Here is a 27,700-nt window from a genome sequence, read left to right on the forward strand (position 1 = left end):
TAATATGTATCAGCAATATGTGACAGCGGGAATGTATTCAGCACTTGGCCTCTTTTTCGTTTTGTCTGCTCGCGGAGGAAGTGAACCAAAATGAGAAACAAAGAGGAACAACAGCAGGGTCAAAGTCAGCTCTATTTAATTTTGCCACTCTATTTGTGCTTTGATCAAATCAGCAGGGGGACGCAACGTTATGGGACGTTCAGATATAAATATGTTATGTAGAACAAACATGCCTCCGACACGTAGAATAAGGAATCTCGTCAGCTCCACTCGTGGCATTTTTTCCTGCAACGTTTGACAATGTTTCGCTACTGAACACGGCCCTGGGCTAAACTATCGAGCACATATGGTAGAGTGCAAAATGCGTGGAAATTGAATGAATAGGTTGTTATCAATAACATAATGACGTTGTATTCCATTCCCAACTGGTGCAAGTATAGCCCAATCTGATCCAGTAAACCATAGCTTTCCCTTTTAGAGACCATTCATTGGAGATTTGAGTAATACTAAATATAAGGAAGAAAACAACATGCTCTTTTCTCTCGTGTGTGTTCAGGAGGATTCAAAGTTACAGAACATCCAGATAGAAATTGATCATGTCAACCAGATTTGATTGTATGTAGTGTAGAATAGGGAATCCTGTCAGCACTATTTACTTCTATATGCAAGGTTCACAACATGTCACTGTATACATGCACAGTGTTGTTTTATACTTTTCGACACTCACCCCAACCGGTCCCACCTGTGCTCTGGGGGCCTTGCAGGACTGGGCTGGGGGGGTCTGAGAGGGTACGCTTGTGCCCGGGGGGAGGGGGTGGGGGTCTCTTCTTAAGGGTGGAGATGCCCCCGCTGCCTCCAGTCTGGGAGCCCAGGGGAAGGGAGGTAGGCGGGCCAGTAGAAGGTGCTAGAAAAGTCAGGGAACGAGAGGCATGCTGTGATTGGTTAAAACAAGAGGGCCAAACTCTCTCTTGTCTTATGGAGGCATGCTACAGAGCTGTTATCTATGATCAAAGCCATATTTAATTCCAAAATAGGGTACTGTAAAGATGCAAAGGTTGAACAAGATGTTGAAGTTGATTCCTCTTACAAAAAGCGGAAGGCACTATCAATCTATTTTGACATTAACAAAACTATTCAAAAACACTGGATTATTCCATGCATGAACTGCATAATTATAAAAACTCTGTACATCAATCAATCAAATGTATTTATAAAGCCCTTTTAATATCAGCAGATGTCAAGCTGGGATTTTGGAACATACATTTTTGCATTTTGAAATTAATTATATAGAAATGCGGGAAATAAGGGAAAGGGTCAGTTGGGTCAGAAAGGGCCTAGTCAGTTGTACAACTGAACGCATTCAACTGAAATGTGTCTTCTGCATTTAACCCAACCCCTCTGAATCAGAGAGTTGCGGGGGGCTTGTGTATGTGAAAAAGAGTTACTATTTTAACTCTGCAATGTGGGTGTGATTAAGTTGAGCACCAAGTGTTGCTGTATTGGTGGCGTAGCCTACAACTAACATTCCTTGTTACGACTTATGGAAACTGTGCTGTGATCCTCCATAACACCTTTCTCTTATTCTGTTCCGAGGCTACAAGTCACACACGCACGGACACTTTTCTACTTACTTCTCATGCTGTACAAACCAGTATGGCCTTCAAATGCCGCCCTCCAAAAAGCAGCAGTCTTTTCGGTTGATAAAGAGACCTGATGTATTTGATAAAATACATGATTCTCAGTTGCTACTGCCATAACCAGCACCATGGGAAAGACTCCTGTGCAAAGTGCATTTATTTTTTCTTTATATAATAGATTAAAATTAGATGAATAATATTATTCATGTTACCTTTCCCTGCTGTCCTGCTGGGTAGTGTAGTACCGTCAGGTCCTGGTGAGGGAGACATGTCTGTGGAGGTGTTGTAGACTGGGTTGGCAAAGGCCCCGTAGGATAGGCGCTGTTTGTCCCTGTGAGGGGTGTAACCCCCCGGGAGTGGCAGCTTGTCCTGAGGGGAGGACATACTGGAGGAGTGGCCGACGCTCTGGGGCCGCGGAGAGCGCTCTTTTTTCACAGGACTGGGCTGTGAAGGGTCAATAGTAAGAGGTCAGAGGTCAGCGACTGCTCATACCTATCCAGGACGGCAAGCAGAATGGTATCATAATCCCTATTGTGAATAAATACAGTACCAGTCAAAAGTTAGGACACACATACAAATTCAAGGGTTTTTCTTTATTTGTACTATTTTCTACATTGTAGAATAATAGTGAAGACATCACAACTATGAAATAGCACATCTGGAATCATGTAGTAACCAAAAAAGTGTTAAACAAATCAAAATATATTTTATATTCTTCAAAGTAACCACCCTTTGTTAGCTAGCCAGCTATTTTCGTTGCCGCGCCACCGTTCTCCTACCTAGTCAACAACTGCTAGCTAGCTAGTCAACTTCTACCGACTAGCAGCACTGTAGAAACTAATAATACATTACAACGGAACGATTTGATTAGTGTAGTGTTAGCTAGATACATAGTTGTCTTTGTATCTAAGATAATTGTGTAGTTTAGAGTAATTATCGAGGTTATCGAGGTTACCTAGCCAGTTATCGAGGTTACCTAGCCAGCTACACTTTCAAACAAAGTCAACAACGCAGCCACTGCTAGCTAGCCTACTTCACCAGCCAGCAGTACTGTATCATTTTAATCATTTTAGTCAATAAGATTTTTGCAACGTAAGCTTAACTTTCTGAACATTCGAGACGTGTAGTCCACTTGTCATTCCAATCTCCTTTGCATTAGCGTAGCCTCTTCTGTAGCCTGTCAACTATGTGTCTGTCTATCCCTGTTCTCTCCTCTCTGCACAGACCATACAAACGCTTCACACCGCGTGGCCGCTGCCACTCTAACCTGGTGGTCCCAGCGCGCACGACCCACGTGGAGTTCCAGGTCTCCGGCAGCCTCTGGAACTGCTGATCTGCGGCCAACAAGGCAGAGTTCATCTCAGCCTATGCTTCCCTCCAGTCCCTCGACTTCTTGGCACTGACGGAAACATGGATTACCACAGATAACACTGCTACTCCTACTGCTCTCTCCTCGTCTGCCCACGTGTTCTCGCACACCCCGAGAGCTTCTGGTCAGCGGGGTGGTGGCACTGGGATCCTCATCTCTCCCAAGTGGACATTCTCTCTTTCTCCCCTGACCCATCTGTCTATCGCCTCCTTTGAATTCCATGCTGTCACAGTTACCAGCCCTTTCAAGCTTAACATCCTTATCATTTATCGCCCTCCAGGTTCCCTTGGAGAGTTCATCAATGAGCTTGACGCCTTGATAAGTTCCTTTCCTGAGGATGGCTCACCTCTCACAGTTCTGGGTGACTTTAACCTCCCCACGTCTACCTTTGACTCATTCCTCTCTGCCTCCTTCTTTCCACTCCTCTCCTCTTTTGACCTCACCCTCTCACCTTCCCCCCCCTACTCACAAGGCAGGCAATACGCTTGACCTCATCTTTACTAGATGCTGTTCTTCCACTAATCTCATTGCGACTCCCCTCCAAGTCTCCGACCACTACCTTGTATCCTTTTCCCTCTCGCTCTCATCCAACACTTCCCACTCTGCCCCTACTCGGATGGTATCGCGCCGTCCCAACCTTCGCTCTCTCTCCCCCGCTACTCTCTCCTCTTCCATCCTATCATCTCTTCCCTCTGCTCAAACCTTCTCCAACCTATCTCCTGATTCTGCCTCCACAACCCTCCTCTCCTCCCTTTCTGCATCCTTTGACTCTCTATGTCCCCTATCCTCCAGGCCGGCTCGGTCCTCCCCTCCTGCTCCGTGGCTCGACGACTCATTGCGAGCTCACAGAACAGGGCTCCGGGCAGCCGAGCAGAAATGGAGGAAAACTCGCCTCCCTGCGGACCTGGCATCCTTTCACTCCCTCCTCTCTACATTTTCCTCTTCTGTCTCTGCTGTTAAAGCCACTTTCTACCACTCTAAATTCCAAGCATCTGCCTCTAACCCTAGGAAGCTCTTTGCCACCTTCTCCTCCCTCCTGAATCCTCCTCCCCCCCCCCCCCCCCTCCTCCCTCTCTGCGGATGACTTCGTCAACCATTTTGAAAAGAAGGTCGACGACATCCGATCCTCGTTTGCTAAGTCAAACGACACCGCTGGTTCTGCTCACACTGCCCTACCCTGTGCTTTGACCTCTTTCTCCCCTCTCTCTCCAGATGAAATCTCGCGTCTTGTGACGGCCGGCCGCCCAACAACCTGCCCGCTTGACCCTATCCCCTCCTCTCTTCTCCAGACCATTTCCGGAGACCTTCTCCCTTACCTCACCTCGCTCATCAACTCATCCTTGACCGCTGGCTACGTCCCTTCCGTCTTCAAGAGAGCGAGAGTTGCACCCCTTCTGAAAAAACCCACACTCGATCCCTCCGATGTCAACAACTACAGACCAGTATCCCTTCTTTCTTTTCTCTCCAAAACTCTTGAACGTGCCGTCCTTGGCCAGCTCTCCTGCTATCTCTCTCAGAATGACCTTCTTGATCCAAATCAGTCAGGTTTCAAGACTAGTCATTCAACTGAGACTGCTCTTCTCTGTGTCACGGAGGCGCTCCGCTCCGCACTGCTAAAGCTAACTCTCTCTCCTCTGCTCTCATCCTTCTAGACCTATCGGCTGCCTTTGATACTGTGAACCATCAGATCCTCCTCTCCACCCTCTCCGAGTTGGGCATCTCCGGCGCGGCCCACGCTTGGATTGCGTCCTACCTGACAGGTCGCTCCTACCAGGTGGCGTGGCGAGAATCTGTCTCCGCACCACGTGCTCTTACCACTGGTGTCCCCCAGGGCTCTGTTCTAGGCCCTCTCCTATTCTCGCTATACACCAAGTCACTTGGCTCTGTCATATCCTCACATGGTCTCTCCTATCATTGCTATGCAGACGACACACAATTAATCTTCTCCTTTCCCCCTTCTGATAACCAGGTGGCGAATCGCATCTCTGCATGTCTGGCAGACATATCAGTGTGGATGACGGATCACCACCTCAAGCTGAACCTCGGCAAGACGGAGCTGCTCTTCCTCCCGGGGAAGGACTGCCCGTTCCATGATCTCGCCATCACGGTTGACAACTCCATTGTGTCCTCCTCCCAGAGTGCTAAGAACCTTGGCGTGATCCTGGACAACACCCTGTCGTTCTCAACTAACATCAAGGCGGTGACCCGTTCCTGTAGGTTCACGCTCTACAACATTCGCAGAGTACGACCCTGCCTCACACAGGAAGCGGCGCAGGTCCTAATCCAGGCACTTGTCATCTCCCGTCTGGATTACTGCAACTCGCTGTTGGCTGGGCTCCCTGCCTGTGCCATTAAACCCCTACAACTCATCCAGAACGCCGCAGCCCGTCTGGTGTTCAACCTTCCCAAGTTCTCTCACGTCACCCCGCTCCTCCGCTCTTTCCACTGGCTTCCAGTTGAAGCTCGCATCCGCTACAAGACCATGGTGCTTGCCTACGGAGCTGTGAGGGGAACGGCACCTCCGTACCTTCAGGCTCTGATCAGGCCCTACACCCAAACAAGGGCACTGCGTTCATCCACCTCTGGCCTGCTCGCCTCCCTACCTCTGAGGAAGTACAGTTCCCGCTCAGCCCAGTCAAAACTGTTCGCTGCTCTGGCACCCCAATGGTGGAACAAACTCCCTCACGACGCCAGGTCAGCGGAGTCAATCACCACCTTCCGGAGACACCTGAAACCCCACCTCTTTAAGGAATACCTAGGATAGGATAAAGTAATCCTTCTAACCCCCCCCCCCCCCCCTTAAAAGATTTAGATGCACTATTGTAAAGTGGTTGTTCCACTGGATATCATAAGGTGAATGCACCAATTTGTAAGTCGCTCTGGATAAGAGCGTCTGCTAAATGACTTGTTATGTTAAATGTTAAATGTAATGTGTGGGGGGGTGGAACAAAAGGGCTATCTAAGGTATATTGGGCAGGGCTGGGGGCTCTACAGTGAAATAAGACAATAATCACTAACCAAAACAGCAATAGACAAGGCATATTGACATTAGGGAGAGGCATGTGTAGCCGAGTGATCATAGGGTCAAATGAGTAGCACTAGATGAGTCAGGGAGCCAATTCAATAGTCACTACTACGCTAGGTGAGCTGGAGACACAACGATTCAGACAGCTAGCGGGCCGGGGCTAGCAGGTGGGCCTCCGGCGACATCGCAATGGCCTGTTGAAACCACCTCGGACGGTTACGTCGGTAGACCAGTCGTGATGGATTGGCGTGGCTCCGTGTCGGAGTCCAGGCCAATTGGCAAAAGAGATATTGTAGCCCAAGAATTGGCTGGTGGACCTCTTTTGCTAGCCGGGAAATGGGCCTAGCTCGAGGCTAGCTCCAAGCTAACTGGTGCTTGCTTCAGGACAGAGATGTTTGCCAGGAGTAGCCACTCAGATAGCAGCTAGCTAGCTGCGATGATCCGGTGTAAAGGTTCAGAGCTTGCGGTAGGAATCCGGAGATGTAGTAGAGAAAAAGCAGTCCGATATGTTCTGGGTTGATATCGCGCTGTGCAGACTGGCAGGAGTTGACCGGGCTGAGGCTGGCTGATGTCCGAGTTAATGTTGAGGACCGCTAGCAGTGGCTAACTGACTACTAGCTAGTAGCTAGTTAGCTGGCTAGCTTCTGAAGGGGGTTCCGGTTCTAAAGTATAAAAATAACAGATCCGTACCACATTGGGTGAGGCGGGTTGCAGGAGAGTATATCCAGTCCGTAGATAGAAAGTGAGATAAAAATATATACGAAATATATACCAAGAAAACGATATATACACGGGACAGGTCAAAACACACGTCCGACTGCTACACCATCTCGGCACTACCACACTTACACTCCAGCACACACACACTCCATAATTTGCTCACACGCATAATACGCACATACATTTACACTGAATCTACACACACACAAACACACACCATCATCATATACATTACAACCTCATTCCAAAATGGATTAAATAAAAACAATTCTTCATCAAGTGTCACATCTGGAGGAAACCTGGCACAATCCCCAGGGTGAAGCATGGTGGTGGCAGCATCATGCTGTGGGGATGTTTTCAGCGGCAGGGACTGGGAGACTAGTCAGGATCGAGGGAAAGATGAACGGAGCAAAGTACAGTGAGATCCTGCTCCAGAGCGCTCAGGAAGATTCGGGTTCCAACAGGACAACGACCCTAAGCACACAGCCAAGACAACCCAGGAGTGACTTCGGGACAAGTCTCCGAATGTCCTTGAGTGGCCCAGCCAGAGCCCGGACTTTAACACGATCTCACATCTCTGGAGAGACCTGAAAATAGCTGTGCAGCGACGCTCCCCATCCAGCCTGACAGAGCTTGAGAGGATCTGCAGAGAAGAATGGGAGAAACTACCCAAATACAGGTGTGCCAAAATTATTTTAAAAAACTGTTTTTGCTTTGTCATTATGGGGTATTGTTTGTAGATTAATGAGGGGAAAAAAAGTTTTAATCAATTTTAGAATAAGGCTGTGACGTAAAATGTTCTGGAAAAGTCAAGGGGTCTGAATATTCATTCAATTCAATCATTCATGATTTTATTAATTCAGTCATGATGGAGTACCTTATCATCAAGGTCATCATCACTCTCATCTATTTCCTCCAGTCGCAGGTTCCACTCATACTCCACATGGACGTGAGGGTTAAACTTCCCCTCTGCCGCCTCCATCAGCTAGAATAAGGAGATAAATAGAAAGAGAGTGAGAGACAGACAGATTGAGAGAGAAAGCGAGAGATACATACAGAGAGAGAGAGAATGAGAGAGAGAGAATGAGAGATAAACAAAGGAGAAAAAGGGCTAAGTTACAGAGAGTGACAATATTAATAGTATATTATTACATTATCACATCACAGACAGGATAGGTTATGGCAAGAGGCAGTAACAGAGTTGTGTGCAACATGTGAAAAAGTGTATGACATGATCATTCCCATAGTTGAGAGCACTAGCATGCCTCAGACAGGTAACCAGAGTGTTTGCATCAACAGCTAAGACTTCCCAGCTTAACATGGCGGCCTATTTAAGTTGAGTTCTGCATCCTCTGCACTGCTTTGCGCTGGAGTTTCCTGCTGCCCATGCTGCTGCTGTAACTATGCTGTTACTCGCTACGCATTGTCTGTTTACTGCTAAGGCACCACCACCCCAGCCTCCACCTGTTTTGCTCTGCTTTTGTTCCAGTCAGGGGGATTGGTATAGCTATACCTGTAGTTTATTATTATGGTCACGATTGAGCATCGCTATGGCACTGAGCTACCCTGAAGCTGCAGAGCCTAACGTCATGTATTGTAATTTACTTCTAATAAATGGTTAAATGAATACATTGTGTTTCCTGTCTGAAGTGACCATTGTCAAAAAAGGATGACTGGATTAATGAGACTAGTTACATTGTGAGAGCTAGTCACAATACTGAAAAAGTTGTACTGGTAGACATGCAATACTGTAGTCATGTCATATAGTACAGTACCTTCAGAAAGTATTCATACCCCTTGACTAATTCCAAATTCTGTTGTGTTACAGACTGAATTCAAAATGGATGAAATAAATGTTTTTCCTCACCCATCTACACACAATACCCCTTAATGAGAAAGTAAGAACATGTTTTTATAAATGTTTGCAAATGTATTGAAAATTAAATACAGAAATATCTCATTTACATAAATATTCACACACCTGAGTCAGTACTATGTAGAATCACCTTTGGCAGCGATAACAGCTGTGAGTCTTTCTGGGTAAGTCTCTAACAGCTTTCCACACCTGGATTGTGCACCATTTGCCCATTATTCTTTTCAAAATTATTCAAGCTCTGTCAAATCTGTTGTTGATCAATGCTAGACAACCATTTTCAGGTCTTACCATAGATTTTCAAGTAGATTAAAATCAAAACTGTAACTCAGAAACAGTCACTGTCTTCTTGGTAAGCAACTCCAGTGTAGATTTGGCCTTGTGTTTTAAGTTATTGTCCTGTTGAAAAGTGAATTTATCTCCAAGTCTCTGGTGGAAAGCACGACTGAACCAGGTTTTCCTCTAGGATTTTGCTTGTGCTTAGTTCCGTTTAGTTTCTTTTTAATCCTGAAAAACTCCCCAGTCCTTAATGATTGCAAGCATACCCATAACATGATGCAGCCACCACTATGCTTGAAAATATGGAGAGTGGTACTCAGTAATGTGTTGTATTGGATTTTCCCCAAACATAACACTTTGTATAAACGACAAAAAGTTAATTGCTATGCCACATATTTTTCAGTATTACATTAGTTACTTGTTGCGAACAGGATGTATGATTTGGAATATTTTTATTCTGTACAGGATTCCTTCTTTTCAATCTGTCAATTAGGTTAGTATTGTGGAGTAACTGCAATGTTATTGCTCCATCCTCAGTTTTCTCCTATCACAGCTATTAAACTCTGTAACTGTTTAGAAGTCACCATTGGCCTTATGGTGAAATTGATACGCTATCCAAAGTGTAATTAATAACTTCACCATGCTCAAAGGGATATTCAATGTCTGCTTTTTTGTTATCTCACCCATCTACCAATAGGTGCCACTATTTGCGAGTCGTTGGAAAACCTCCCTGGTCTTTGTGGTTGAATCTGTGTTTGAAATTCTACTGCTCGACTGAGGGACCTTACAGATACGGTAATTCTACGTGTGGTGTACAGAGATGAGGTTGTCATTCAGAAATCATGTTTAACACTATTATTGCACACAAACTTATTATGTAACTTGTTAAGCACATTTTTACTCCTGAACTTATTTAGGAGGGGTTCAATACTTATTGACTTAAGACATTTCAGCACATTTTTATTAATTTAATTTGTAAACAACAAAATGTAGAAAAAGTCAAGGAGTGTGAATACTTTCTGAAAGCACTGTACATACTGTATGCCACTTGATGTTTGTATTATGTGATTGGATGTGGTGATACTGTGGGAGGTTCGTTTCAACCACTAGCTGCCAGGTTGACAGAGGTATTCAGGGGAGTTGAAAAAGCATACATGAGGGTACTCACATTGTCCGCACTTATTCGGGACATAGCATGCTTTCCTTGTCCTCTGTTGCTAGTTATGACAGGGAGAACTAAAGCACTAACAGACCATGTTTGTCAGTCTCTAAAACAGTTTGATGTTGCTGGAAATAATCCAGCCTTCTAGATATTGATGCCTAGAAGGCTGATACTCACCCAGTGCGAGGAACCGGTATCTCGCAACCTTCTTGCAATGTCCAGAGCAGTCTCTCCACTTTGATTGGCTGAAAGAACAAGTAGCCAGTGGTCACCATAAGTGCGGAGCCTCATGATGTAATTTGACTATGGTTTTCTTATATGGCCCAAGGGGATAAATTAAGTTGTAATAAATTGAATTGAAATGACATGCATCAACATAAGTCAGATGATGTTTTAATGTTGTGGAGCAAATTATGTTGTTTTTTAAAAAACAGACCGGGTAAAAATGGTGGAAAATATCTGGAATTTGAAGAATTGTTAAATACTGTGATAAAGGGGCAGATAATCACTAGACTGCTTTTTACAATTACAGAAGTTACTTTTCCTAAACTATTTGAAAGTAAGAAAGAAAATATTTCTGAAGAAAAAAAATACTTGTAAAGTAGTTGACATACAAATGTATTTCATAGCTATCCAGAACAAACAAATCATGTCTCTCTCTCTCTCTCTCCAACCTCTCTAACAAAACACCTTGGTTTGCCTCACATATTTCAGTCATTTGAAATCTAAGATTAAGAACATGCAATGAGATGACAAGTCCGACGGGGACAATCCGAGAGTTTGCACACACCGATGTCGATGGCTGGTTTGCCCCGCAGTAGCAGTTTCAAACATTCTTGTTTCTCGTACAGACAGCAGTAGTGGAGTGCAGTGTTTCCATTCTCCGTCTGCCTGTCTAGATTACCACTGGGGGTGGGGAGTGAGAGAGACTGATAGTCAAATTCTAGTGACAGATATACAAAGAATTAAAGGGTAAAGATAATCATTAGTAAGTCTTTAACAAGTATTTAGTAAATGTGTTGGTTATAAGTTCCAACTTTAAATGTGTGATTGAGTTCCCGGGACCCTACTGTCATATACCTGTTTTGCACCAGGAAGTCCACTAGATGCAGGGAGGTCTGGTCAGCAGTCCTCACAGAGTAGTGGAGGGCAGTCTCGCCGGGCTCCTGTTGGGAACGAGTCTGTGTATTAATTTGGACATTTGTATACTGGTATCACTGGCATACTAGCATTTTGACCTCAATGGGTTTCAACTACAGTACCAGTCAAAAGTTTGGACACCTACTCATTCAAGGGTTTTTATTTATTTTTACTATTTTATACATTGTAGAAATAACTCATATATGGAATCATGTTGTACCCAAAAAACTGTTAAACATATCAAAATATATTATATATTTGAGATTCTTCAAAGTAGCCACCTTTTGCCTTGATGACAGCTTTGCACACTCTTGGCATTATCAAATCAAATTTTATTGGTCACACACACATGATTAGCAGATAATGCGAGTGTAGCTAAATGCTTGTGCTTCTAGTTCCGTCAGTGCAGAAATATCTAACAAGTAATCTAACAAATTACCCACCAACTACCTAATACACACAAATCTAAAGGGAGGAATAAGAATATGTACATATAAATACATGGATGAGCGGTATAGGCATCATGCAGTAGATGGTATAAGGTACAGTATATACACATGAGATGAGTAATGTAAGATATGTTAACATTATTAAAGTGGCATTGTTTAAAGTGACTAGTGATCCATTTATTAATGTGGCCAGTGATATAAGTCTCTATGTAGGCAGCAGCCTCTCTGAGTTAGTGATTGCTGTTTAGCAGTCTGATGGCCTTGAGATAGAATCTGTGTTTCAGTCTCTTTGTCCCAGCTTCGATGCACCTGTACTGACCTCGCCTTCTGGATGGTAGCGGTGTGAACAGGCAGTGGCTCGGGTGGTTGTTGTCCTTGATGATCTTTATGGCATTCCTGTGACATCGGGTGTTGTAGGAGTCTAGGAGGGCAGTTAGTTTGAACCCGGTTATGCGTTGTGCAGACCACACCACCCCCTGGAGAGCCTTGCGGTCGATTGTGCATCTGTAAAAGTTTGTTAGGGTTTTTTCAGCCTCCTGAGGTTGAAGAGGCGCTGTTCACACTGTCTGTGTGGGTGGACCATTTCAGTTTGTCTGTGATGTGCACGCCGAGGAACTTAAAACGTTCCATCTTCTCCACTACTGTCCCTTCGATGTGGATGGGGGGTGCTCCCTCTGCTGTTTCCCGATGTCCACGATCATCTCCTTTGTTTTGTTGACGTTGAGTGAGAGGTTGTTATCCTGACACCACACTCTGAGTGCCCTCACCTCCTCCCTGTAGGCTGTCTCGTCGTTGTTGGTAATCAAGCCCACAACTGTCGTGTTGTCTGCAAACTTGATGCTTGAGTTGGAGGTGTGCATGGCCACGCAGTCATGGGTGAACAGGGAGTACAGGAGGAGGCTGTGCATGCACCCTTGTGAGGCCCCAGTGTTAAGGGTCAGCAAAGTGGAGACGTTGTTTCCTACCTTCACCACCTGGAGGCGGCCCATCAGAAAGGACCCAATTGCACAGGGCGGGGTTGAGACTCAGGGCTTCCAGTTTAATGATGAGCTTGGAGGGTACTATGATGTTGAATGCTGAGCTGTAGTCAATGAACAGCATTTTTACATAGGTGTTCCTCTTGTCCAGATGGGATAAGGCAGTGTGCAGTGTGATTGTGATTGCATCATCTGTGGACCTGTGGGGGCGGTAAGCAAACTGAAGTAGGTCTAGGGTGGCAGGTAAGGTGGCGGTGATATGATCCTTGACTAGTCTCTCAAAGCACTTCATGACGACATAAGTGAGTGCTACCGGACGGCAGTCATATAGTTCATTTAGTTTGTCTTTGCCTTCTTGGGTACAGGAACAATGGTGGCCATCTTGAAGCATGTGGGGACAGGAGACGGGAAAGGGAGTGATTGAATATGTCCATAAACACTCCAGCCAGCTGGTCTGCGCATGCTCTGGGGATGCAGCTAGGGATGCCGTATGGGCCAGCAGCCTTGCGAGGGTTAACACGTTTAAAAGTCTTACTCACACCGGCCACGGAGAAGGAGAGGGGGGGCCGCAGTCCTTGTTAGTGGGCAGCGACGGTGGCACTGTATTATCCTCAAAGCGGGCAAAGAAGGTGTTTAGTTTGTCTGGAAGCAAGATGTCGGTGTCCGTAACGTGGCTGTTTTTTTTTCTGTAGTCCGTGATTTCCTATAGACCCTGCCACATACTTCTTGTGTCTGAGACGTTGAATTGCGACTCCATTTTGTCCCTATACCAACATTTCACTTGTTTGATTGCCTTGCGGAGGGAAAAACGACACTGTTTATTTTCGGCCATATTCCCAGTCCTCTTTCCATGGTTAAATGCGGTGGTTTGCGCTTTCAGTTTTGCGCGAATGCCGCTATCCCTCCACGGTTCAGGTTAGGTTTTAAGAGTCACAGTGGTTACAACATCTCCAATGCACTTCCTTATAAACTCACTCACCGAGTCAGCGTATAGATCAAAGGTTATTCTCTGAGGCTGACCGGTACATCTCCCAGTCCGTGTGATCAAAACAATCTTGAAGCGTGGATTCCGATTGGTCAGACCAGCGTCGAATGGTTCTAGTCACAGGTACATCCTGTTTGAGTTTCTGCCTATAAGACGGTAGGAGCAAGATGGAGTCGTGGTCGGATTTGCGGAAGGGAGGGCGAGGGAGGGCTTTGTATGCATCGCAGAAGTTAGAGTAGCAGTGATCGAGTGTATTGCCCATGCGAGTGCTGCAATCAATATGCTGATCATATTTAGGTGGCCTTGTTCTCAAATTTTCTCTGTTAAAATCTCCAGCTACAATATATGCAGCCTCAGGATATATGGTTTCCAGTTTACATAGAGTCCAGTGAAGTTCCATGAGGGCCGTTGTGGTGTCTGCTTGAAGGGGAATATACACAGCTGTGACGATAACTGATGAGAACCCTTCTTCCCAGAGAGGTGTTTATCTCTGTCGGCGCGACGCATGAAGAAGCCCGGTGGCTGCACTAACTCTGACAACGTATCCCGAGAGAGCCATGTTTCTGTGAAACAGAGACTGTTATAATCTCTGATGTCTCTCTGGAAGGCAACACTTGCTTGAATTATGTCTACCTTGTTTTCAATAGACTGGATATTGGCGAGTAGTATACTCAGGAGCGGTGGGCGATGTGCACGTCTATGGAGCCTGACCAGAAGGCCGCTCCGTCTGCCCCTTCTACAGTGCCGTTGGGTTGACATCTGGGATTAGGTCCATTGTCATGGGTGGTGGTCCAAACAGAGGATCCGTATGGGGAAAGTCGTATTCCTGGTCGTAATGTTGCTAAGTTGACGTCGTACTTAATGTAATAACACTTAAGATTTTCTGGGCTAACAATGTAAGAAATAATACATTAAAAAAACGAAATACTGCATCATTTCCTCACATCTCTGTCGGTGCCATCTTGTGTCTCTCAATCAGATTAATATGGAATGCTTTTCCAAAAGTCTTGAGGGAGTTCCCACATATGCTGAGCACTTGTTGGCTGCTTTTCCTTCATTCTGCGGTCCAACTTATCCCAAACCATCTCAATTGGGTTGAGGTCCGGTGATAGTGGAGGCCAGGTCATCTGATGCAGCACTCCATCACTCTCCTTCTTGGTCAAATACACAGCCTTTACACAGCCTGGAGGTGTGTTTTGGGTCATTGTCCTGTTGAAAAACAAAACAAAACACAAACCAGATGGGATGGCGTATCGCTGCAGAATGCTGTGGTAGCAATGCTGGTTAAGGGTGCCTTGATTTCTAAAGAAATCACTGACAGCATCACCAGCAAAGCACCCCCACACCTCCTCCTCCATGCTTCATGCGGAGATCACCCGTTCACCTACTCTGCAGCTCACAAAGACATGGCGGTTGGAACCAAAAATCTCAAATTTTGACTGATGAGACCAAAGGACAGATTTCCACCGGTCTTATGTCCATTGCTCGTGTTTCTTGGCCCAAGCAAGTCTCTTTTTCTTATTGGTGTTCTTTAGTAGGGGTTTCTTTGCAGCAATTCAACCATGAAGGCCTGATTCACGCAGTCTCCTCTGAACAGTTAATGTTGAGATGTGTCTGTCACTTGAACTCTGTGAAGCATTTATTTGGGCTGCAATCTGAGGTGCCGTTAATTGCCAATTTCTGAGGCTGGTAACTCTAATGAACATATCCTCTGCAGCAGAGGTAACTCTGGATCTTCCTTTCCTGTGACAGTCCTCATGAGAGCCAGTGTCATCATAGCCCTTGATGGTTTTTGTGACTGCACTTGAAGAACTTTTCCAGATTGACTGACCTTTATGTCTTGAAAATTAATGATGGACTGTCATTTCTCTTTGCTTATTTCAGCTGTTCTTGCCATAATATGTAATTGGTCTATTACCAAAACGTGTATACCACCTCTACCTTGTCACAACACAACAGATTGTCTCAAACGCATTAAGGAAAGAAATTCCACAAATTAAGTTTTATCAAGGCACACCTGTTAATTGAAATGCATTCCAGGCGATTACCTCATGAAGCTGGTTGAGAGAATGCCAAGAGTGTGCAAAGCTCTCATCAAGGCAAAGGGTGGCTACTTTGAAGAATGTCAAATATAAAATATATTTTGATTTGCTTAACACTTTTTTGGTTCTACATGATTCCATGTGTTATTTCATAGTTTTGATGTCTTCACTATTATTCTACAATGTAGAAAATATAAAAAATAAAGAAAGTGAGTAGGTGTGTCCAAACCTTTGACTGGTACTTTAAATAAAATATACATAAATAAAAATATATCAAATACCACCACTTCTTCGTCCAGTGGTGCCAAATTGTTTTGGAATTGTGACCCACTTGAAGCTTTCAGAATTGTTTTCTGACTCGTTGTGCACTTCAGTTCATAGGCTATTTAAGAATAAAATGAACACAGCTACCCTTACCTTTCCTGCCTCGGGTAGGGGCTCCATAAGCTCCGCCCCCTCGGCATAAATCTGGATAAGTAACAGCAGATCTCGGGAGCGCACCGCCTCCGACAGCTTGCCTGGAACCGTGGCTTTGCTAGTCTGGAGGGCAAATTTGTGGTCCACGTATTTAGCGTTGATGTACTCCTTCCTCACCGTCCTGCCATAGAGAATATAAGGTTTGTTTCTTAGCATAATTATCTGTTTGCCAGTGAACTAATACTTAGACCGGTATCAGAAATGCATTTGATTTGCACCACACGGAGAGAATTTATATTTATTGACACAGTCAGGGGTGAAAGTAAGCAGGTACAGAGTAAAGTAAATAGTGGTGGTACACCATATCGGTAAAAGATTTGTCTATCACAATAACAGCACTCCCTGGTTTGAACCTTTGAAGTTCAGATGGAACAGTAAATGTTGAGAAAGTAACTCGACACTGACTGTAGGCCTCCTGCAGAATTAAGTGTTCCTCGCAGTAAAATAATAGACCAAATGTTAATTTTGTTTCGGAACAGGATTGGAGAAATAGGATTTCTTTCTTTCAGCATCTTGAGATAATGTGAATGCGAGCTTAAGGACTGTCTTATGTAGCATAAACGTGTATTTTTTTCTTCCAGCGACATAAAACTGACAGTATTTTACTTTCAACCAAATAAAATATGCATCCAGATTAACTGAAATACTATCAGAAACATGTTGGACCGTTTTCACAGATTTTGAATTTCCTTAAAACCAGTTCAACTGTTGTAATTTGGAAATTTTGCACAGAAAATCTCCCTGGTCCCTAAATCAAATCTAATGTTATTCGTCACATTCTTCGTAAACAACAGTTGTAGACTAACAGTGAAATGCTTACTTACAAGTCCTATTCTAACAATGCAGAGAGAGAAAATAGAGAAATAATAGAAAACTAAACATAATAATAAAAGTAATAGATACACAATGAGTAACGATAACTTGGCTATATACAAGAGGTACCAGTACCGAGTCGATGAGCAGGGACACGAGGTCATTGAGGTAGATATGTACATACAGTATAACTTGAAACAAATTGACAAATAAACAGTAGCAGCACCGTATGTGATGAGTCAAAAAAGTTAGTGCAAAAAAAAGGTCAATGCAGATAGTCCGGGTAGCTATTTGGTTAACTACTTAACTAACTATTTAGCAGTCTTATGGCTTCGGGGTAGAAGCTGTTCAGGGTCCTGTTGGTTCTAGACTTGGACATCGTTGCTCTGCGAGAGAAGCAGAAATGAAAGAGAACTTTACAGATGTCAACTAGATTGTCGATGATGCATTCATTCTATAAATGTATGACATTATTCTGGTGAGGCAAGTCTTATTTTAGTATTCTAGAGCGTCAAGTAATGACAAGAGAAGCAGTATGTCGCCTGTCTAATAATAGACACGTCGACTAACAAATAGCCTACCAAATTTCAGAAATGATAAGCAGAAAAATATCTAAATGAGGCTTAAACATTATTACTTTTATTACGTTCCTGTCCAGGTTACAAATGTCTCAATTGCCAAATATTATTACACTTTCTGGTGTTTTTCTTGCACAGGTATTTTTTACATCCGTCAAATGGCTGGTGTGCTGTTGGAATTAATTTAGAGGGTATGAACGTGTGCAGCAGTGGAGGCTCCTCAGAGGAGGAAGAGGAGGACCATCCTACTGAGTGAATTTCATTTTTTTATTATAGTGAAACATAAAAAAAGTTATAATTTTTAGACAAAACTATACGAAATATATTCATTTAACTGATTAAAGCACACTGTTTTGAAATGAAGGTCTATAGTAGCCTCAACAGCACTCTCTGGTGTAGCACAATGGTGTAGCCGGAGGACAGCTAGCTTCCCCTTCCATAAACATGGAAAATATAAATCTAGCTGTTTTTTCTATATATCGGCAGGACAGAACAGCTGTGTCCAGTAAGCTGACGGAAGGGGGTGTGTGTCTCTTTGTCAACAACAGTTGGTGCGCAGTCTCTAATATAAAGGAAGTCTCAAGGTTCTGCTCATCAGAGCATGAGCTGAGCAGCTAGCAAGTGTCTTCACTGACATTTTCAACCTTCATCCAGTTTGACCAGCAGCATATCACCCTGCATCCCACTGCTGGCTTGCCTCTGAAGCTAAGCAGGGTTGGTTAAGGTCAGTCCCTGGATAGGAGACCAGAGGCTGCACCCTTTCCTCTGGCCTAAAAAAATATCCCAATGCCCCAGGGCAGTGATTGGGGACATGGCTTTGTGTAGGGTGACGTCTTTCAGATGGGACATTAAACAGGTGTCTTGACTCTCTGTGGTCACTAAAGATCCCATGGCACCTGTCGTAAGAGTAGGAGTGTTAACCCTACTCTGGGTGTCCTGGCTAAACTCCCAATCCTGGCTAAACTCCCAATCTGGCCCTCATCATGGCCACAATCATCTCCAGCTTCCAATTGGCTCATTCATCCCCTTCCTCTTCTCTGTAACTATTCCCCAGGTAATGGGCTGTAAATTCAAATGTGTTCTCAGTCAACTAACCTGGAAAATTAAGGGTTAAATAAATACAAATACAATGTAATACCTACATGTTTCAAGCAGACCACCATAGTCCCCGTGCCAAAGAACGCCAAGGTAACCTGTCTAATGACAACGCCTACGCCCTGTACGCCCTGTAGCAATCAGATCTGTAGCCATGAAATGCTTTGAAAGGTTGGTTATGACTCACATCAACACCATCATCCCATAAACCCTGGACCCATTCCGATTTGGAAATGCCTCCACAGATGACGCAATCTCTATTGCACTCCACACTGCCCTTTCCCACCTGGACAAAAGGAACACCTATGTGAGAATGCTGTACATTGACTACAGCTCAGCGTTCAACACCATAGTGCCCACGAAGGTCATCACTAAGCTAAGAACTCTGGAACTAAACACCTCCCTCTGCAACTGGATCCTGGACATTCTGATGGGACGCCCCTAGGTGGTAAGGGTAGGCAACAACCAATCCGCCACGCTGACCCTCAACACGGGGGCCCCTCAGGGGTGCATGCTTAGCCCCCTCCTGTACTCCCTGGTCACTCTCGACTCTGTGGCCGCACATGACTCCAACACCATCATTAAGTAAGTTGACGACACGATGTTGTAGGCCTGATTACTGACAACGATGAGACAGCCTACAGAGAGGAGGTCAGAGACCTGGCAGTGTGGTGCCAGGACAACAACCGCTCTCTCAACATCAGCAAGACAAAAGAGCTGATAGTGGACTACAGGAAACGGAGGGCTGAGCACGCCCCCATTCACATCAACGAGCTGTGGTGGATACGGTCGAGAGCCTCAAGTTCCTCGGTTTCCACATCACTAAGGACCCATCATGTTCCTAACACACCAACACAGTCGTAAAGAGGGCACAACAACGCCTCTTCCCCCTCAGGAGGCTGAAAAGATTTGCCATAGGTCCTCAGATCCTCAAAAAGTTCTACAGCGGCACCATAGAGAGCATCATGACTAGCTGCATCCCCGTTTGGTATGGCAACTGCTCGGCATGTGACCGCAAGGCACTACAGAGGGTAGTGCGTATGGCCCAGTACATCACTGGGGCCGAGCTCCCTGTCATCCAGGACCTCTATGCCAGATGGTGTCAGAGGAAGGCCCTGAAAAGACTCCAGCCAAAGACTCACAAAGTCAAAGACTCAGTCTGTTCCCTCTGCTACCGCAAGGCAAGCGGTACCGGAGTGCCAAGTCTGAGACCAAAAGGCTCCTGAACAGCTTCATCCCCAAAGCCATACGACTGCTGAACAGTGAATTATACAGCTACCCGGATGTTTTGTTTTCACCCCCTACCTACATGTACATAGCACTTTAATCAAATCAATCACCTAACCAAACCTACATGTACATATTACCTCAATCACCTAACCAAACCTACATATACATATTACCTCAGTCAATCACCTAACCAAACCTACATGTACATATTACCTCAATCAATAACCCCAACTGCCTCATACCCCAGTATACTGACTCAGTGCCAGTACTCCTTGTATATAGCCTCACTATTGTTATTTTATTGTGTTACTATTTTATTTTGATCTATTTGGTAATTTTTTTTACTTTTTAACTGCATTGTTGGTAATTGGCTAGTAAGTAAGCATTTCACTTTAAAGTCTACACTTGTTGTATTCGGCGCCTGTGACAAATACAATTTGATTTGATTTGAGATATGTTGACTATGACGTTAGCTACTATGGTGATTTATTTGAAAATCAGATTGAAACATTATGACTGGTTCTGCGTACCGGGATGCCACATAATAAAATATAATACATTTTAAAAGACATATCTTTATTAATTATGCCCCTCCAGATAGGAGGTCCTGTACCGGCAAATAATTAAATTTACTTTCACCCCCGGACACATATATTCGCAACCTGCTATGATGACAACCATTTTAGATTTCAGAGGGGTTGAAAAGATTAAAGGGCTAAATTCACATTGATTTCAACTTGACTGATGTTAATTCAATAACACTCACATGTCACTTGATGGGGTGGGCTTTGGCGAGGGACATGGAATATTGCCTTCCATGATGCCATTGAAACTACTGTTCCCTATGTTCTTAGCCAGCTGAGGAGAGAGAGCAGAACAGGTGGGTTGAATGACATGTAAACGGCCTTTGAAACAGACAAAGTTTAGTAGTTAAACATACCATATACTGTGCCTTTCAAAAGTATTCAGACCCTTTGTATTTCTTCGCATTTTATTGTGTTACAAGGTGAGATTAAAATTGATTTTGATAGATTTTTCATTTTTTTGTCACCAATCTACACAAAATACTCTGTACTGTCAAAGTGGAAGATTATTATTTTTTAAGATGAATAAAAATGCTCAGACAGCTGGTGCTTAAAGTTAGTGAGGGAGGTAAGAGTCTCCAGCTTCAGTGATTTTTGCAGTTCGTTCCAGTCATTGGCAGCAGAGAACTGGAAGGAAAGGCGGCCAAAGGAGGAATTGGCTTTGGGGGTGACCAGTGAGATATACCTGCTGGAGTGCGTGCTACGGGTGGGTGCTGCTATGGTGACCAGTGAGCTGAGATAAGGCGGGGCTATACCTAGCAGAGACTTGTAGATGACCTGGAGCCAGTGGGTTTGGCGACGAGTATAAAGCAGTGCCAGCCAACGAGAGCATACAGGTCGCAGTGGTGGGTAGTATATGGGGCTTTGGTGACCAAACGGATGGCACTGTGATAGACTGCATCCAATTTGCTGAGTAGAGTGTTGGAGGCTATTTTGTAAATGACATGGCCGAAGTCAAGGATCGGTAGGATAGTCAGTTTTACGAGAGTATGTTTGGCAGCATGAGTGAAGGATGCTTTGTTGCAAAATAGGAAGCCGATTCCAGATTTAATTTTGGATTGGAGATGCTTAACGTGAGTCTGGAAGGATCGGTTGAAGGGCATGCATTTAGTTTTACTTGTATTTAAGAGCAGTTGGAGGCCACGGAAGGAGAGTTGTATGGCATTGAAGCTCGTCTGGAGGTTAGTTAACACAGTGTCCAGAGAGGGGCCAGAAGTATACAGAATGGTGTCGTGTGCGTAGAGGTGGATCAGAGAATCACCAGCAGCAAGAGCGATATCATTGATGTATACAGAGAAGAGAGTCTGCCCTGTGGCACCCCCATAGAGACTGCCAGAGGTCCGGACAACAGGCCCTCCGATTTGACACACTGAACTCTGTCTGACAAGTAGTTGGTGAACCAGGCGAGGCAGTCATTTGAGAAGCAAAGGCTGTTGAGGCTTTGTATTTAAGCCAAAAAAGTGTATTCCTTTGCTGTGTTCTTTTCCCTCAGTATTCTTTAGTGCCTTCTTGCATACAAGTCGCATGTTTTGGATATTCTGTATATTTGTATTCTTCTTTTCACTCTATCATGTAGGTCATTATTGTGGAGTAACTACAATGTTGTTGATCCATCCTCAGTTTTCTCCCATCACAGCCATTGAACTCTGTAACTGTTTTAAAATCACCAATGGCCTCATGGTAACATCCCTGAGCAGTTTCATTCCTGTCCTGCAGCTCAGTTCAGAAGGATGACTGTGTCTTTGATGTGTCTGGGTGGTTTAATACATCATCCACATAATCATTATTAACGTGACCATGCTTAAAGAGATATTCAGTGTCTGATTTGCTATTGTTACCCATCTACTAATCACTGCCCTTCTTTATGAGGCTTTCAAAAACCTCCCTGGTCTTTGTAGTTAAATCTGTACTTTAAATGCAATACTTGACTGAGGGAACTTACAGATGTTGTATGTATGGGGGACAAAGGAAGGGTTTGTCATTTAACAATTATGTCAACCCCTTTGGAGGATTATTTCACACAGAGTGAGTAACTTATTATGTGATGTGTTAAGCCCAATCTTACTCATGAATTTATTTATGCTTGCCTTAATAGTAATATATAGTAATTATAGTAATTATATTTATAAGAACATTTTTCTTTCACTTTGACATTATAGTGTATTTTGTGTAGATAGTTGACAAAAAATACAAAGTGGAATCAAAATAGATTTAATTGTAACACTAAATTTTAGGAAATCTAAGGGGTCTGAGTAGTTTTGCAAGGCACTATGATTAAACTAAGATACAATAAAAGTCCATGTTGACAGGGAACATTGTCTTGGACAGTATTGCCGTATACAAAACAACACACCTGGACAAAGAAATTAGGAACGAGATTAAGCAGAGTCCTAGACTAAAAATATGCAGTAATTCCATAGAGATAAATTAGTCTGAGTGATGGAAACTGACCCTTTACACATCCATCACAAACATAACATATACATTCATTGCATACTGCCAATGTCAAACACATCATGCATCTCATTGACAAGAAACTGAAAAGTAACACAAATACACCAACATATTTATTTTATTATTTTGGATAAAAAAACGACTCCAAGCTACACTTGAATGTTTAAAACCTGATAGAAAGTATGTAGAACTATAATGGACCTATATCATTTTTGAAAGAACTGCCCCTCATTCCGGCCCGTAAATTCATTTTGACAAACAAATCGTGTGGCCCTGGAGCCTCAAGATGTGTCAGGATACCAATATACACTGAGTGTACAAAACATTAAGAGCACCTTGCTAATATTGATTAGCAACCCCTTCTGCCCTCAGAACAGCCTCAATTCGGTGGGGCATGGACTCTACAAGGTGTCGAAAGCGCTCCACAGGGATGCTGGCCCATTTGGAATCCAATGCTTCCCACAGTTGTGTCAAGTTGGCTGGATGTCCATTGGGTGGTGGACCATTCTTGATACACACGGGAAACTGTTGAGCGTGAAAACCCCAGTAGCGTTGCAGTTCTACCTACTACCATACCCCGTTCAAAGGCACTTAAATCTTTTGTCTTCCCCATTCACCCTCAATGACACAGACACAATTCATGTCTCAAGGCTTAAAAAGCATTCTTTAACCTGTTTCCTCCCCTTCATCTACACTGATTTAAGTGGATTTTACAAGAGACATCAATAAGGGATCATAGCTCTCAACTGGATTCACCTGGTCAGTCTATGTCATGGAAAGAGCAGGTATTCATAATGTTTTGTACACTCAGTGTATGTGTCAACATACCAAGAGTTCGGAGCTCCCCAGTTTATCTAGCTCCATGGACTGGATGCGGGAGATGTGGACACCCATCTCCCTGTGGATCCCAGAGCACTCGATACACGTCAGGATGCCAAGATTAGTAGACAGCCATTTTGGCTCTGAAAAGAGAGAACAGATGACAGTGTCTGGGGCAAGTCTAGCGGGTATGTCTCCACCTTCAGCACACACTATAAATATTACCCTGTGTGCATGGGATCGAATCCTGGTACCACCGCTATATACTGTACACTCCCCTCGCTCTATGACCCCTCTCATTCAATGCTATCGCTCTCTTTATCAATAATACAACAAAAAAAATACAAAAAGAGGATGGGAATTTCCTACGGAAGTTGATGGTGCTTTAAACATCCAGACAACTGTCTGTCTGTCAGTCTGATTGACTGAGGTGCTGCTTATAAGGGACATTAGAGCCAAACAGTACTGAGACCAGGGTTATCAAATGTTGAATGTTGGACTCCCGAGTGGCGTAGTGGTCTAAGGCACCTCATCTCAGTGCTAGAGGTGTCACTACAGACCCTGGTTCGATTCCAGGCTGTGTCACAACCGGCCGTGATTGGGAGTCCCATAGGGCGGCGCACCCGGTTTGGCCAGGGTAGATAAATAAGAATTTGTTCTTAACTGACTTGCCTAGTTAAATAAAGGCTCAAATAAAATAAAAATGAAACAGTCATTCATCAAAGCCAACGCATGCAGTTGCATTATATACAAAGATGCTCTAGGCTTAGTCAATTTCCTTAAAAACGAATAAACATGGATTATGTTTACATGCACACTAATAATTCAATATTAAACTGATTATTGCAGTAGGCCGAGTATGGCATTAGTCATACAAACACCTTACTCTGCTTATCTTAAATCGGTGTAAGGTCATAATCGAAGTAAGCATACGTTGATTAAAATGCCTGTATTATTTAGCAATCTTTCTAATTATTAGGACATGTAAACAGCTTAAGTTCCAGCAGTGTATTTGATCTGCGCCATGTGCTAGCAACGCAAGCCTCCCTCTTATGCACGAGTGAAGTATAGTTTTCACAAACAAACTTGACATGTCCAAACTCAGAATCAAATTGGCATCCCAAAAATAACAAGTCGCTGTTTTGGAACATTTATTTTGGTTGGGGACTTTTCTGCATTTATCAAAGTCCCATCGGGTAGCCTGATTTCAGATCAGGCTACCTGATTATCAGGGACATCGTTCTTCTTGCAAAGCATGTACACGCTTTTATCAAACTATTATATTAACCTCAGTATTCACAATAATTGTATTGTGTGCATGTAAACGTACCCACTAAAGTAAATTGGCAACACAACAACAATCAAAGGTTTATGTAGGGATTTAAGACACAATAACACTAGATATAAATAACAACCCAAATTGTTCAGCACTTGAAGAATGAATCCATTACGTCTATTGTTTTATCAATACTGTAAAAACATTGCAATACGAAAGATGCTGGAAGCAGATAGCACCCTTTAAATAAATGCATTTGAAAAGCCTTGCAAATATTGGGTGGTGTTTTTAATGAGAACAAAGAGAAAGGGAGAATAAAAAGAGAGAAAAAAGGGGCGAGAGAGGGAGAGAGAAGGAAGGAGAGGGGGAGCAGAGAGAAGGAAGGGGGAGCAGAGAGAAGGACGGAGAGGGGGAGCAGAGAGAAGGACGGAGAGGGGGAGCAGAGAGAAGGAATGGGGCTGATACACATGCAGTGAAAGAGGGGGAGAGAGAAGAAAGGAGAAGGGGAGCAGAGAGAAGGAATTGGGCAGATACACATGGAGTGAAAGAGGGGGAGAAAGGGAGAAGGGGATAGAGTAGAACTGCATAATTTATTCTATATTTACAGAATACATAAGTAGCCAGAGCATAGGATCTGCCCTGATACTAGTGAGGTGGGAGAATCCTCTAACACAGGAAGTGGATTACAGGAGGTCCAAAGCGTCTCAGACTTCAGATTACCAACAGATTTGGATTATTAAGGGGTAGAAAGGTAGTTTAGTGGTTTAGCGGTTAAGAGCGTTGGGCCAGTAACCGAAAGGTCGCTGGTTCGAATCCCCTAGCCAGCAAAGTGCCCTTGAGCAAGGCAGTTAACCCCCAACAACAACTGCTCCCTGGGTGCCGATGACGTTGATTAAGGCAGCCCCCCTGCACCTCTCTGATTCAAAGGGCTTAAATGCGGAAGACGCATTTCGGTTAAATGCATTCAGTTGTGCAACTGACTAGGTATCCCCTTCCCTTCATATTCATAACCTCTACATGATCAATGTCTTGTAATTAGGACAATTGCTGCTCAATATGTGACTAGAATGGCGTTGTAAATAACAGACAACTTTCCGGGACATAGACATGTTTTATATTGTCAGAAAGCTAAAATGACTGTTAATCTGCAATGTCCAATTTACAGTAGCTATTACAGTGAAGAAATACCATGCTAGAAGTTTGAGCATTGTGCGCAACAACAAAACACTTTTATCAAGGCAACTAGTTTGATACATTCACTTCTGTCAGTAAATACTTCACTTACATTCAGTAATCTTGCTCTATTTTGTCATCCTGAGGGTACCAGAGATAAAATACAGCATAGTTTTGTTTGATAAAATAAATGTTTATATCGTAACACGACTCATGTTGTATACAGAGTTTTGCATGGATTCCGACTCTTTCAACAAAACAATTTATGAAATCTAATTGGCAAATGTAGCTTAACCCAGTCAAGTTCAGTTTCTGTGCAATCCGCAGACACTCAACCAAACGCGTTTCATCATTTTACACTACGTATTGGCTACACAACACGATCAATTAGCCCATGAAGGTCAGCCATCATTATGCACCAATGAGACGAGCGGTGTTCACTTGATTAACAGTGTCGTTGTCCAATGACCACCTATCATTTTGAAACATAGCTGGGCATTCCAGCATTATGTGAATGCCATTTGTACGATAAACAGCCATCATGCTAGAGCTGTGCGCAACAGTGTTCATTCTAAGAATGAAAGCAATGAATGAAATGTACACTTTCTCTTCCAAGAGAGGATGGGGTGTCCTTTTCTCTCTCTTTGAAATGTTTTCCAAGGTTATTGCCTTGGAAGAGCAGTTAGTGAAATTCTGCACTTTTATTTAGTATAAAGGTATCCGGATCTGGTCGTAGAGGCAACTCCCAAATAAGTAAGGCCTGGCCATTTCTTTTTGTTTTTGCCCTACGTTTTACTACACACACCAGCACACACAACCCACCGGTTACGAATATTTGTTAAGTGGTGTTAATACTGTGTTTAATTTATTGTGTGTGGTCTTTTTAATGTGCGTGTAAACTGGGTAAGCAGAAAGATGGAAATGTTTTAAATGTTTTTAAATGTTTCGGAAGTACAGGGAAATAAAAGGGAAAGAAAATACATAATGGTTTTGAATGACCTTTGTCGTCACTTTCTGGTGAGGCCTGATCAACCTCACTAGAAATGATAGAGACATTTGGTGAGATTTAAGTATAATATGAAGAAGCGTATTGCTGTTGTTGTTTTGGTTGTTGTTCTTGTTATTGTCGTGATACAAATCTCACCCAATTGGGTCTCCTGTATGGTAAAGATTACTCCCTGACCCGGTAACTCTGCTGTATGGTCAGGATTTCTCCCTAGGGGTTAGCTCTCTAACTCTCTGACCTGGTAACTCTGCTGTATGGTCAGGATTTCTCCCTAGGGGTTAGCTCTCTAACTCTCTGACCTGGTAACTCTGCTGTATGGTCAGGATTTCTCCCTAGGGGTTAGCTCTCTAACTCTCTGACCCGGTAACTCTGCTGTATGGTCAGGATTTCTCCCTAGGGGTTAGCTCTCTAACTCTCTGACCTGGTAACTCTGCTGTATGGTCAGGATTTCTCCCTAAGGGTTAGCTCTCTAACTCTCTGACCTGGTAACTCTGCTGTATGGTCAGGATTTCTCCCTAAGGGTTAGCTCTCTAACTC

The 27,700-nt window shown here is 43.7% G+C and overlaps 1 protein-coding gene across 4 annotated transcripts in view; it reads right to left on the reverse strand.

Moving 5' to 3' along the window:
• The window catches only part of asap1a (ArfGAP with SH3 domain, ankyrin repeat and PH domain 1a), a 160,725-nt gene that overhangs the window by 7,899 nt on the left and 125,126 nt on the right, over nucleotides 1-27,700 (reverse strand). For 2 of the 4 annotated variants that reach the window (XM_039003651.1, XM_039003653.1), the window contains 9 exons: nucleotides 23,718-23,851; nucleotides 20,618-20,709; nucleotides 16,076-16,256; nucleotides 11,146-11,231; nucleotides 10,856-10,971; nucleotides 10,243-10,310; nucleotides 7,629-7,736; nucleotides 1,850-2,081; nucleotides 728-904 (listed from right to left, as the gene is read on the reverse strand). In XM_039003651.1, the coding sequence (XP_038859579.1) occupies nucleotides 728-904; nucleotides 1,850-2,081; nucleotides 7,629-7,736; nucleotides 10,243-10,310; nucleotides 10,856-10,971; nucleotides 11,146-11,231; nucleotides 16,076-16,256; nucleotides 20,618-20,709; nucleotides 23,718-23,851 (1,194 nt within the window). The remainder of the gene's footprint in view (nucleotides 1-727; nucleotides 905-1,849; nucleotides 2,082-7,628; nucleotides 7,737-10,242; nucleotides 10,311-10,855; nucleotides 10,972-11,145; nucleotides 11,232-16,075; nucleotides 16,257-20,617; nucleotides 20,710-23,717; nucleotides 23,852-27,700) is intronic. The other 2 variants (XM_039003654.1, XM_039003655.1) reach the window with 1 other exon arrangement.

This window comes from Salvelinus namaycush, chromosome 11, assembly GCF_016432855.1.
Source record: "Salvelinus namaycush isolate Seneca chromosome 11, SaNama_1.0, whole genome shotgun sequence".
Classification (NCBI taxonomy): Eukaryota; Metazoa; Chordata; class Actinopteri; order Salmoniformes; family Salmonidae; genus Salvelinus; species Salvelinus namaycush.